The following is a 12,791-nucleotide window of genomic DNA, read 5'->3' as shown; positions in this document are numbered from 1 at the left end:
AACATAGAGCAAATACTGTTCAATGCATTTGTCCAAATCAGAAATACACAACTACAGTATATCAAGCAAAAACGTTGAAAAAGTTCGAGCTGAACCTCATGCGATAGACCAGATCAGGGGTGTCCAACCTTTTAGCTCTTGACGGCCGCATTGACAGTCTTATTTTCCTCACGGCCGCAAGTTAAACTTTTCTAGCAGTGGTTCTCAACCTTTTTTTCACTGCGTACCACCTCGAGCTTCTATGATTTTGGTGCGTACCAACAAATTGTCGAAAAACTTAACTTTAATAAATTTGCATAGATGTTCCGGAAAGATAATAGTTCCTATCGTTAAAGAAGCATAAAACATTTAACTATACAATCATTATAATGAATGTATAGTTTATTACAATAAAAATGCTTAACCTTTTGGTAAAACTGTAATTTTACTTAAAAACATACTGCGTACAGCGTACCACCCAAAATGACTTCGCGTTCCACTAGTGGTACGCGTACCACAGGTTGAGAACCACTGTTTTATAGGGATGAATCAAAAAGTTGTCCGGCATAACATTATTAATCTTAAAAAGACGTTTAGTTGTCTAACGAACTCGTGGAAATAATATTAAACGTAAATGCAGCTTAATCACGCGAAGCGCGAAATAAAATGCGTTTATTAGGGTTTAGATTTGGCTAAACTTTTAATCCAATCGAAATGGGCTTAGGCACATAAAATAATCGCATATTGTTATAAACACAAGCATTTATGTAAGAATTGGATTTTATTAGTAATGCGGCGCAATATGCCATGATATAAATAACACTTTTGATATTAACATATTTACTTCAAAGGGACTAAAATACAATAAAACAGATAGAAGAAGTTCGCGCAAAGTGCGAAAAAAGTGTGTTTGCATTGAATTTTGCCAAAAATAATATTTTTTTGGGGCATGGCCAGGTGCCCCCTCTGGATCCACCCCTGCTCTAATGCTCTTAGCCAATCTAATGACCAGCAATGGTAGACGAATGTCTGGCTGGCCTATAACATAAAAACTTCGTCTAATTTTAGACCTGTCTCAAAGTTCCAAATTCAGCATTTTTTTTTCTATACTCGCATTTGTTTTAAATTTCGTGCAAGTTTTTATTACATTGCAAAAAATAAAAAATAAAAAATAAAAATATATGGCCAATATTTTTGAATACGATTTCCGTTTGTCCGCAACCCATTTGTCAGCCTTCCACTGTTCAACGGTAAAAAAGCGCTGAACTAGTTCAAAAGACAGCCTCAAACCGTAAACGAAGCGGACGTACAAATATCATTCGCGCGAAGCGCGAAAAATTGTACGCACTTACCTATAGTTAGAATATTCAAAAAGTATTTGTAATGGACTCGTGTCTAGTTTGTCCAAAGAGGCCGCGGGCCGGATGAATTACATTGGCGAGCCGATGCGGTCCACGGGCCGTAGGTTGCCTACCCCTGTCAAACATTCATTTCTTTGTGCATCAATCAATCAATGAAATCAAGTTTTTTTAGCGCACCTGCGTGGGAATTCTGTTCACTGAAAATGTAACGAAAGAGCTTAGCTCACTGATTTAACTGCAGTCCCTTAAGTCGTAAAAATTCTAATCTGCATTTAGCATATATGAACTATTAACGCATGCCAGAACGGTCACGGCCGCCAACACATGCTTATTAAAATACGTGTTAACGGCGGCACAATTTTTCATCGACGGCCGTAGGTTGGACACCGTTGGACTAGATAGACCCATTGCTCTAATAAAGATATAATACAGTTTACACTTTAGAATGAAATGTCGTTGAATAAAATTCAAAACTAAAGTTGTATGATCAAATTTTAAGTGAACTCTGACTTGAAAATTTCTTTAAGTGAACTTTGACTTGAAATAATTTTGACAAAATTTTGCCTTTTTTTAGCAGGTACGGAAATAATCTATGTGTATGGCCCCGTGCGTCCAGAAAACTCACGAGGCCATACCATACACTCCCCAAACAATATGTTTACCAACTTTATCTAACTAAATCGGTGGTTCTCGGCCTTGGGGTCTTAAGAGTTTTCAAGGGGCACCGTGTACTATTTGTCAATACAAAAATTGACAAGAAAAAATATAAACTAAATATTTAGCAGTACAATTAGTAAGAACCACCGTCAATCTAACAATTGTACCAATTTTCCTTATTAAATCATTTGTGTTTATGACGTCACAATTACTCTTGTATTCAATAAATGGCCTAAGCTCAAGTTGAATTGCCTTTTCTAATATAAACAAGAACTGTGGTCATTCTTACAGGGGTGCCGCAATCTATTTACGATTTCTGAGGGGTGAATTTAGCCATAAAAGGTTGAGAAACACTGAAAATAGTCTATGTATGAATTTATTTCATCGCTATTTGCGCAAATAAATTGCCTCTTTTAAATATGACCTACCGGTAATATGGAAAGTGTACCGGACCTATTCAGATTACAATAAAAAGCAAACAAAAAACTTTTTAAAAAAATGTGACGTTTACCGTATTTTTATTACAGATTTTTTATGACTATGGATCCTCGTGTACTTTTTCAAAAATACAATTTTAACGTATTTAATAAGGCCATGGCTACGTAATTAATCCTTCTTCAACTGTTCTTTTTTATTTGTGCTTCGCGCCCACTCTGTACGGGATTTCTTTTCAGCCATAATCAAAATCGTCTTGATGTATGCCACTTTATCGAAAAATGTGCACATCTTTGTTTGCACAATACGTCCCCTGCTAAATTAATTGACGGTTCTACACTAAGCCAAAACAAACACGTTTTATTTTTTCCTGTTTTTTTTGAATAATGAAATTTTGTCAATTGCATAAAAATCCACGGTCAATTCCGGGTTTGTAATAAATTTGTTTTGACTCACCAGACCTTATTGAGCTTGGTTTTGTCCCGGCACCGAAAAGCTCTGGTTGTCTATCCTTCCCGCAATTAAGTGATTTTATTAGTGTAATACAAAAACAAACACAAAGCTTTCACTTGCAGTACATTACTAATAACGAACTTGTTTGGATTTCGTTTTGCACTATGCTATGTGCAAGTGGATTGCACTATGCTATGTGCAAGGTTGGATTCAGGACAACTTATTAAAATGGGCCATGGATGCAAACTTTTAGGGATGGCGTCAATTACGTTTTTACGTCACAAAGCAATTGATCATAAAATTACCTGCTGTTCTTAAACAAACCCGCGTGCAAATATAGCTGAAATGAAGCCTAACAAATTGTGTTTTTTGTATTTAAATTGACAAAAATTTTAAACTAAAACAAGGGTGTCAAATTCAAGTCTAACAGTCCGGCGACATGAGCTAATTTGAGTACGTCTAAAAAAATAAACTACCAGCGTTTTATATTCAATAGTGTTATTGAATCCACGCTGTGTTTATTTACATTGTGTTTATTTTACAATATCTTCACGTGGTCTGTGACGCAGCGCAATAATTAGAAATATTACTAAAAACTATTTTTTACTTCTTGCCCCCACTATATACGGGTGCTCATCTAAAGTGGTTTGACAAACCAATTAAATTTAAACAGCAACTTATACTTTCAGTTGGCAGCAATTATATTATACACCAAGAGTTTAATTAAAAACTATATTTTAAGCGATTTGTCCAGAGGCTTTTGACACCTTTTTTGTCGACAATTTTTGGTATGTCTGTCTGAAATGTCTGTGCAGTTCGTATTTTAATCCGAGATGACAAAAGTTGATCAGTCAGCCTTGATCTCTAAGAAGTTTTGGTCAATTTCTTTAAACACACAAATATTCAAGGGTGTAAAAAAACATAAATTATTTTCTAAAATTTTGGTTTTTTTTTTTTTTTTTTTTTTTTTTTTTCTTACAGTTTTACATGTAGGAAAAAGAACCATATGTTCATTCAAAAAATGTGACCAAACCTCAAGTACATGCGTAAATACAACAAGTAAAAACATTTTACTAAATTTCGTATTAATTAACATCTGGACCAGGGGCGGGCAACTTCTTCAGTCGGCGGCCCTGATCTTTGGAGAAGTACTTGGCTGGCCGGATTCCTGATCGGTGTATTAATTGTAGGCCTACTGTCATAGCCTACATGTTTTGTCGCATTGGCGGCTAATGTTGTACTTCTTAAACACGGCAACACTTTCATTGCACAGAAACCATATGGCTTTCCTGCCGACTTGAGTGACAAAGTCTTGGGCATCCTTGGGCATCCAATCCTTCTAAAATTTGCAACTTTACGTTTCTTGGCAAAATCCTAGGGAAAATGTTGATTGTAAATTCTAAATCTAATTTGGGTTCACACAATAAGACCCAAAACGCAACAATGCCTAAAGCAAAAAAATCTATAAAACCATAGTATTAGCCTTGGACCAACGTCATAAGATAGCCAAATACGCAGTAATATCCAGTACAGCATAAGATAAAAATCGTTTGAATTAGTCCTAAATTCATCGGAATAAGTCCTAAATTCATCGGAATAAGGCCCAAGTTCATCGGAATAAGTCCTAAATTTCATCGGAAATATGCAATGTAAAAATAATTGCAGAAAATTAACATAAGAAATTGGATAATTGCAAATCACAAGCGAAAAAAGACAGCAAATACTGTTCAATACATTTGTCAAAATTAGAGCGGCCTCGGTGGGTAATTCTGCTCGCGTATACCCCATTTTGCTCTAATGAGGATATAATTCAGTTAAAATGTCGTTGAATATAAATCAAAACTAAATTGTTTTGATAAGATTGAACGATGACTTTAAAAAAACTAAACGATAATTTCAAAAAGCTGACTATACTTGTTTTTAATTTTGTAAACGATTTATGTACATTTTATTTAATTGTGACTTGAAATAATTTTGACAAATTTTGACCTAACGTGTAAATTTTGACAAAATTTTGAATTTTTTTGACAGATCAAAAAAAATCGCCCTATTTATCAGGTAGGCTACTATCATAAAGGGCGAACATGATGGGTTAAACCAGTTGTCGGCAAACTATGGGCCGCAGAGCAGGGGCGCCCGCAGAAAATTTTCCAGGGGCGGCAATCAGCGGAAAATCAAAAAGGGGGGGGCCTGAATTTTTAACTTAGGGAATTTCCCTATTTTTCGTCTGACTTATTGAATAATGACGTCATAAAACAGTGACAGTATGACGTCATAGAATGGTGATTGCAAGACGTGATAAAAAAACTAATCAGAAACAGCCAAATACGTCCAGCAAAAGCGACCACGTGCGTCGTCGACAATCCTATCAGGCGCCATCTGCGAAACATGGTAACTTCAGGCAAAAAAACAAACCACGATTGAAGGGGATTCACAGTACCATATCAACGATATGGTAATGGTACTGTGAATCCCCTTCATTTGAAGTTGCTTGTACTAACACATTGAGCAAGCATTGGCGTATGGTTGTTTCTCGACTCGTTCCCGTCTGAGCCTGCATAGCTCAGTTGGTAGAGCGACGGTCCCGGCTTGACCGGAGGTCGTGAGTTCGAACCTCACTGCAGGCTAGTTGTTTTTCTAGTCTGCCCTGCTTGCATCATTGATCGACAGATTCGGTGTAGAGTCTGCAATGGCTTTCGGTGTACTAATGATAGGTAAGCCGTAATCGTTGGTCAAAAAGCAGCTTCAGAAGGGCTAGATTTCAGTTGTAAACACACATGTGTGTTCATGTTTCATCAGTTAAACAAATGTCGAATATTAGCGCAGAGACCGAACAGCGAGGAACATACTTACTGCATATAACTCGACGTTTTTTAGTCGAATACTAAACAAATAACAAAAGAGAAAAACTTCCAGCGTTTACGGTCGACCAAACAAAAGACGAAAAACGGCGTTTTGCACTCGATTTTGGTTTCGCATTAGATTAAGATGGGTGACCCAATTACTTTAAAAGCACGCCGCTTCGGACAGTTTGTTAAACCATGACAAAAACGAACAAAATAGGATAATATCACTTACAAAAAGGAGGTAATAACTCCCGCCCTCTGGATACGCCACTGGGGGCAATGGATAATGTATAATGTTTTTAACCGTCATAAGTGATACATATTACACTTATAAATAATACTAATAATCGCATTTTGAAATTCCAGGGGGGGCAAGTGACCCCCCTTGCCCCCCCGTGCGGGCGCCCATGCCGCAGAGCCATTTTTAGTGGGTCGCGAGTTTGAATAGCTTAGTGTTATCACGTAGTTGTAGGCCGCGTGATAGCCGTACATTCATTAGCCTACACTTTATTTTAAAAGTTGGTGTTACAAGGAAATTTTAAATTAGATCAGCCTGGAAAGGCCCAGGTGCCAAATGTGGTCCAGAGAGCCTGTCGAACTATATTTTTTGCCAATGTAACTATAGGCCTATGTAAACAAAAAAAAAAATCGCGCTTAAGGCCCGTTTACACTACAGCTGCACTGAGCTGCGCTGGGCGTAATTTGCATTTAAATTCCATTGTGGCGAGCGTTTCACGCTTTGCTAAACTCAAGCCCCGTGCAGCAGCTGCAGCTAGCTTAAAAATACGCTTTGTAGCGATTTTCACGCTTTGCTAAACTCAAGCCCAGTGCAGTTATAGAAAAACGTTACGTTTGGAGCGATTTTTACGCCAACCGCAGCTGAGTGCAGCTGTAGTGTAAACGGGCCTTTAGCGCGTATATTCTTCGTTATATACTATGTTTTACATTATGAGCAATGATTAGGGCATCAAGGCACTGTGTAATATTTCACCTTAAAATCAAATATCCTGAATCCGACACTAACATTGTACTGGTTTTAGGTAGTGGGCCTTTAATAGCTTGGAAAAGATTACTTTGGGTCGCGACAAAAAAAGTTTGCCAGGTTAAAGCGAAATGGGGGCATTCCCTAAGGTGCGAAATCTTCACATAAGGTTGAAGATTTTACAAAAATGATAAGTTTACATTTGTATATGTTCGCACCAGTTTGTCTTGTTTCGAACCTTTTAAATACTTTGTGATTAGTGTATATTATCATACTATTCCACGACATTTGACTTAAAGTCACTGTTTTAAAATGACTTAACTTCACTATAGACCAAAATGACTTCACTTTGACTTAGTCATTTTGTCAAATACCCTTGGTTAATAAGTGTTTTCATTGAATATTTTTGAAAAAAATTGGGTTATTTGTCCCAATTTTGGGCGCTGGTCTAGAATCCTACCACAGAGTCACTGTGGAAAGTATGGCAAGTGGATCTGCGAGTTTTTTTCAACCTTTTAAAATTGCACAATTTTAGTATGCAAAACAATTTTCATGCTGTATAATGTTCTTTTTAGTTGAGTTGTTAATCATTATCAGACGAATTTACCAATTTTAATAGTGGACTTGCTCTAATAATGACTTGACTCAAAAAAAAATAAAAATGATGATTTGGACAAGTTTGGTATTAAGACTTGACTTGGACTACTTCCAAATTATTAACTGGAGCCAAAGTCATTTTGAAATGACTTGTTTACAACATTGTAAAAACATCTTATTAATTTTTTGTTTTTTTTCTTGTACCCGTTTTAATTAACTTGAATTTTAATCTGGTAATCGCTGATATGTGCAGTTGTGCACCAAACAGTGCACTTTCGAAGTTACACAATCTGCACTGCACCTGAGACTATAAGCTACTAGTGCGCGTTATATATATATTTGAAAACATATATAATTCTGTTGTAAATACGACCACAATCCCCTTTTGCATATTAGTTACAGGACCAGTTATGGAGTTACTTTGTGTTTTACTTTTCAGCTACTCAAACACAAATGTTTATTATTATTTAAAAGATGTAAAAGAAGGCAGTAAAAGAACTGCGGGAACAGATGATAGTTAATACTAGTATCAACTACAAATTAGTGTCTCATCATTTTTTTAAAATCATAACTTAAAAAATAAAGACTGAACATGACATCAGTTTTGAAATTTGTTTTCCTAATTTATAAATTTAGTGTCTTTACAAGGCTTTCTTGCAAGGCTCTTATTTAGGCGGTGCGCAATTGTTTAGAAATAACGTACCGGTCCAAGCAATTTACCAAAACGAGCTGTTCTTGAGCAACTCGTACAAAAATATGCAACTGACATGATAATACATTTTTTTAATTTTACTTTAAACATGGCTTAAAAAGATTTTATGTGTAAAAATGGTATAAAAACATTGTGCGAGCGCAAAAACTTTTTGCTTTACATTAAAAAAAATTTGGTAAAAAAAAGTTTGGTTGGTTGTAGCTGTAACATACCAGTTAAATTTGTTCTTAATCAATGACCTGAAAAAAAAATTTTTTCCCAAGATTTCTCACCATGCCAAAAAGGTTTCTGGTAAGCTGCCCATGGATCACAGAAAAGAATTTAAATTGACTTTGAATAACCTCACATTTTTCAAGGTTTCCCCGAAATATTTTTTCTGTTATTTTAGAAAGATAAATTTCCTAAAGGTCACAACCTGCTAAATAAATTATTGTATTGCACTATTTTATTAGGATGGCATTTAAAATGTTCAGAAAATGCAAAAGACTTCCGCTGTCCTATCCAAAGCAGCCACAATCCTAAAATTAACAAAATTTGTAGACAGTACCTTTTTATTCGGTTTCAAGTATATACACGTTTTTCAACTACGTGGAAGTACCATTTCTGCCAATTTTACTTTTCCATTTTTATTTCAGGCATGATTGCATTCCAGTGTCAAATAATTTGTGTGTGCATTGCGATGACCATCAAATGAAAAAAATAAAAACAACTTGAAACGCTTTGCAATGAAAAATACTCCTTATGGTATAAATCGCAGTTAACTTTGTCATATGATTTCAAAAAAAAGAGTTTAGCAACATATGGAATGTAGGCAGGATATTAGCCACACAGATAGCAATCTTCATTTTTGAATTATTTTTAAAACTTTACTTTAATTGGTAGAAAGTGTTAGGATTTTAAACCAGAAATAAATGTTTTTTTAATTTTTATGTTAACTTTCTTTTACATTTTCTGATATAGAAATATTCAGGAAATAAATTGTTTAATGTCTTTAAATAGCCCAGCACCAACTCCAGAAAGAGCACTATATGGTTATGTTCTATACTTGACAAGCTTTGTTTTGTTTGGTAAGCCATATTATAATTTCCTATTGTTTTGTAAAACAAATTGTTTCTTATATAAACAAAAAAAATAATTCACAATGTTACACGGGTGAATCATTGTTTAAGTTAATTACAGTTTACTTTAGGGCAGTGGTTCTTAAACTGGGGGGTGTGTGAGGTTCACAAGGGTGGCGTGAGAAATTGACAAACCCCGTTATGAATTATGACTAAACATTAAGGCAAAGTGATATTTCCCTGCTACTAATACTCAAATTAAAGATTTGGTATCCAAAAAACAGTTACATCCTTCGCATTAATGTGCAACTAACCTGGAAATAAATTGCTGTTATGCTTATGTTTTTTAATTTTGAAGCTAGGTGGGGCGAGTTTTGTGAAGTTTAAGAACCACTGCTTAGGGGTTGTCCAATAATATTGAATCCGATTCTCATTGCCTTTTTTGGATAACAACCTGGACTTTAAATTTGTCCATTTTAATTTTATCATATTGCTTATGCATTTGCTATTGTATCGCATCAGACTTAATGGCTGATGTTGGCTTTTCGCTAACAGAGGAAGAGGAACTAGCCAACATGGAAGGGGATCCACACTCCACAGTACCATATCATTTATGTTATTGATATGTTACTGCGGATCCCTTTCAATATGAAGTTGCTTGTAGTAACAGATTGAGCAAGCATTGGCGTATGGTTGTTTCTCGACTCGCTCCTCTCTGAGCCTGTATAGCTCTGTGGATCCCTTTCAATATGAAGTTGCTTGTACTAACAGATTGAGCAAGCATTGGCGTATGGTTGTTTCTCGACTCGCTTCTCTCTGAGCCTGTAGAGCTCAGTTGGTAGAGCAACAGTCCTGACTTGACTGGAGGTCGGTTGTGAGTTCGAACCTCACTGCAGGCTAGTTGTTTTTCTAGCCTGCCCTGCTTGCATCATGGATCAACAGATTCGGTTAGTCTACAATGGCTTTCAGTGTACTACGTGCCTAAAACAGACAAAAAAATATAGTTTATCGGAGGAAGCATGGCCTGGTACACCCTGGATCCACCCCTGTCAATGTCATTCTGGTCTTTTGTCTATTTAACCGGAATTGTAATTATTGTGATTGCAATTTTAAGTAAATATGGTAGTACTTAATTAGGCGCTGCCAGTCATAGTAAAACTACAAACACACAACAATCGAAAGACTAATTTTTTTTAATGATAAACCATCTATATGCCTAGCAATGTTTCCCCCACTAAACACTGTACACGCTTCCCAACCTTTTTTGGAGTGTAGAACAAAATTAATTCAATTGCTGTCAATTTTCCTGTGGAATGTTCCCACAATCTACAAAATATATATATTTAAAAAATAATGTAAAACATTATTTATTAAGTAAAATAATTTTTTTCACCAATTTGTTTGGTTTGATTTCTGATTGTTCGGCCAAGTCGCCACCATTCTGACATACTGCTCCACTGCTTGAGATTCTACCTTAAACATCCCTTTTGTAATATACGTAAGTTTTAGTTTCCGCTGAATATATTTCTTAAAATTCAGTAGTAAGAAAATGTTATGCTGTCGCTTTTATCTAACGTTTAATGCAATGACTCTAAACTTTATTTTTAGTGTTTATTCTTTGCTGGGCATACATTCCTGATTTTCTTTTTAAACAAACTGGAATCACCTATTGTCCCCAAAAGTAAGTGCCCAATTAAATCTATATCATTCGTTATAGTAAAACTTAACCTCCTGGATCATGTTTGCTAGGTATTGGGCAATTGCAATTCCAGCCATCTTTACATTTCTATTTGCTTTGGGATTGCTTCTTTACACCTTATTGAATTTTATAAATACATGGGCTTTGACAGGTAGGTGCAAATTTTGTATTGCACAATCCTTTCAATTTCATATAGATATAGGTGTAAAGCATGGTTGTACATATTCTATTTCTTAGCAATACCTGGTTTCTGATCTATAACACATTGTTTAGGATTATGATGTAGACATGTGTTCCCTGTCATTTTTTTTTCAATGTGCGCAGGTGCCCCAAACGTGCACCCAACAAACAGTGTGCAAAAATGCCCAATTTTTAAATGTAAAAGTGCCCAAAACCTGTTGGGCAGCCCATTTGGATATATTTTAAACTTCAAGCAATCATTGGGTATTGAATGTATTTTTTATTATATCCTTTCAAAAGAATATCGTATGGGCTTCGAAAAACGTTTGACATACAAAACTTGTAAAAAATAACATTTTAATTTTATTTCTGTACACAGTTGTAAAACAGTTGTGTGGGTGCCCAGAAATTTGCACAAAAAATCTGCTTAGCATGACACACTGCTGTAGCTACTGTTGTTTGTAACACATAATTATTAAGATACACATGACTACAAATCCTAATAGTAGTTGCAGGGTTAATATAGAATTAAAATTGGACTGGCCCGGATAAAACTACACTTGCCTGAAAATGTAGATACACTGTCTGAATTTCTGCCCTACTTATTTATTTCTTAATTGATTTAAACCACAGTTTTTAGATTGACCATCCTAGATTGTTTTCTTGAATATTGATTGCATAGCACATTTTACTAATTGTGATCACTTGTTTAAATGTTGTAGTCCTGCAAGTGTGCGTTTAAGAGATCCAATAGGTCTGTTATAAAAAAACAATTTTAGGGCACTTGGCCGTTGGCCCTAGTGTCAATCAGCATTTGCCCCGAGGGCGAATCGCACTAGGAGTGCTTCATGCAAAATCTTATGCCTAAAATTGGCAAATAAAATAGAAACCTCAAAGCTAAAAAAACTCAAAAAAAGTCTTTCGTGCACATGTTTTTTTGTATGAATTATTATTATCAACCATTTAAGCATTTTATAAAAACAGAGCAACATGGGGTGTTTTAGGAGGACAAAAATTCAATTTTTGACTATTTTTAGTTTTGAGTACCTAAAAAAGATAGAAAAGAATGTAAATATTTTTCGATTATATGGACAAATTGTAGGTTTGCTTCACATCAAAATTTTTGCACTATCGGAATTAACCTTCTGGAGCAAAAAGATAGAAATTGTGGTGATTTTATTAAATAAACAAACATGCAATATTTTAATGGACAGTGTCAGACACTGTTTATATTTGAGGCAACTTCTCTGACATATTTCCTCCTGTTGGACTCTTTGCAGTTGGTTTGATATTTCGCAGCCCTATAAAAAATTCAAGGATCAGTTGACCCATGTTTCTTGTAGTACACTTGTGCAGTCACGATTCTTTCTAATGTAACAACTTTCCAACTGATGCGAACAAATCGCTGATAGCAGGTAGTACAGCATAATAGAATGTCACAAGAGACATCAAAAAACGCTATATTATCGAAAAATAAAGCATAAATAAAGGCTAATAATGACGCTGCGTTAGAAGAATATATTTTAACTGTACAATATCTCCCTGTTAAAATATAGCAGCACTGCTCCATACCTCCTGAAAATTATACTAGCATCACTATTCCCCCTGGCAAAATATACAACAACTACAAACCCAGTCTCGATAGATAATGATTTTTGATTTTTTTAGATGAAATAAAGGGATATTCTTATGTCAATAAAAGTTGCTATGAAGTATCTGGATACAGAAAAGATATAAAAGCTGGTTCAATACCTCCACTGAAAGATTATAGGATTGAAAATATCAACTGTCACCCTTCAAATTCTGGAATAGTTGTTTATTTTGATAGTTAA

The 12,791-nt window shown here is 35.3% G+C and overlaps 1 protein-coding gene and 1 non-coding gene across 3 annotated transcripts; both read left to right on the top strand.

Annotated features, from left to right (window-relative positions):
* The first annotated feature begins 5,162 nt into the window (after nucleotides 1–5,162).
* On the top strand, nucleotides 5,163–12,791 carry LOC146148657 (phosphatidylinositol N-acetylglucosaminyltransferase subunit P-like). Of its 2 annotated transcripts, none has more exons than XM_083386352.1 (4): nucleotides 5,163–5,276; nucleotides 10,689–10,761; nucleotides 10,830–10,930; nucleotides 12,628–12,791. In XM_083386352.1, the coding sequence occupies exons 1-4, from the start codon at nucleotides 5,165–5,167 to the stop codon at nucleotides 12,789–12,791; spliced, it is 450 nt and encodes a 149-aa protein (XP_083242478.1). In that variant the 5' UTR covers nucleotides 5,163–5,164. The 2 variants fall into 2 exon arrangements, with proteins under 2 accessions (XP_083242478.1, XP_083242479.1); XM_083386353.1 differs by lacking the exon at nucleotides 5,163–5,276 and adding an exon at nucleotides 8,900–9,089.
* On the top strand, nucleotides 5,438–5,512 carry Trnaa-ggc (transfer RNA alanine (anticodon GGC)). The gene has a single exon. It is a non-coding gene; the product is annotated as a tRNA-Ala (tRNA).

Source organism: Ascidiella aspersa, chromosome 4 (genome assembly GCF_963924565.1).
Source record: "Ascidiella aspersa chromosome 4, kaAscAspe10.2, whole genome shotgun sequence".
NCBI lineage: Eukaryota > Metazoa > Chordata > Ascidiacea > Phlebobranchia > Ascidiidae > Ascidiella > Ascidiella aspersa.
The sequence above is the reverse complement of the archived record's forward strand: the minus strand, read 5'-3'. Positions and strand labels throughout refer to the sequence as shown.

What these genes read in the sequence shown, in the direction of transcription:
- LOC146148657 (XM_083386352.1), top strand. Translation starts at nt 5,165, where the DNA reads ATGGTGATTGCAAGACGTGATAAAAAAACTAATCAGAAACAGCCAAAT. An exon ending in GGCGCCATCTGCGAAACATG is followed by an intron (nt 5,277 to 10,688) that starts GTAACTTCAGGC and finishes CTTTATTTTTAG; the next exon opens with TGTTTATTCTTTGCTGGGCA. An exon ending in AAATACATGGGCTTTGACAG is followed by an intron (nt 10,931 to 12,627) that starts GTAGGTGCAAAT and finishes TGATTTTTTTAG; the next exon opens with ATGAAATAAAGGGATATTCT.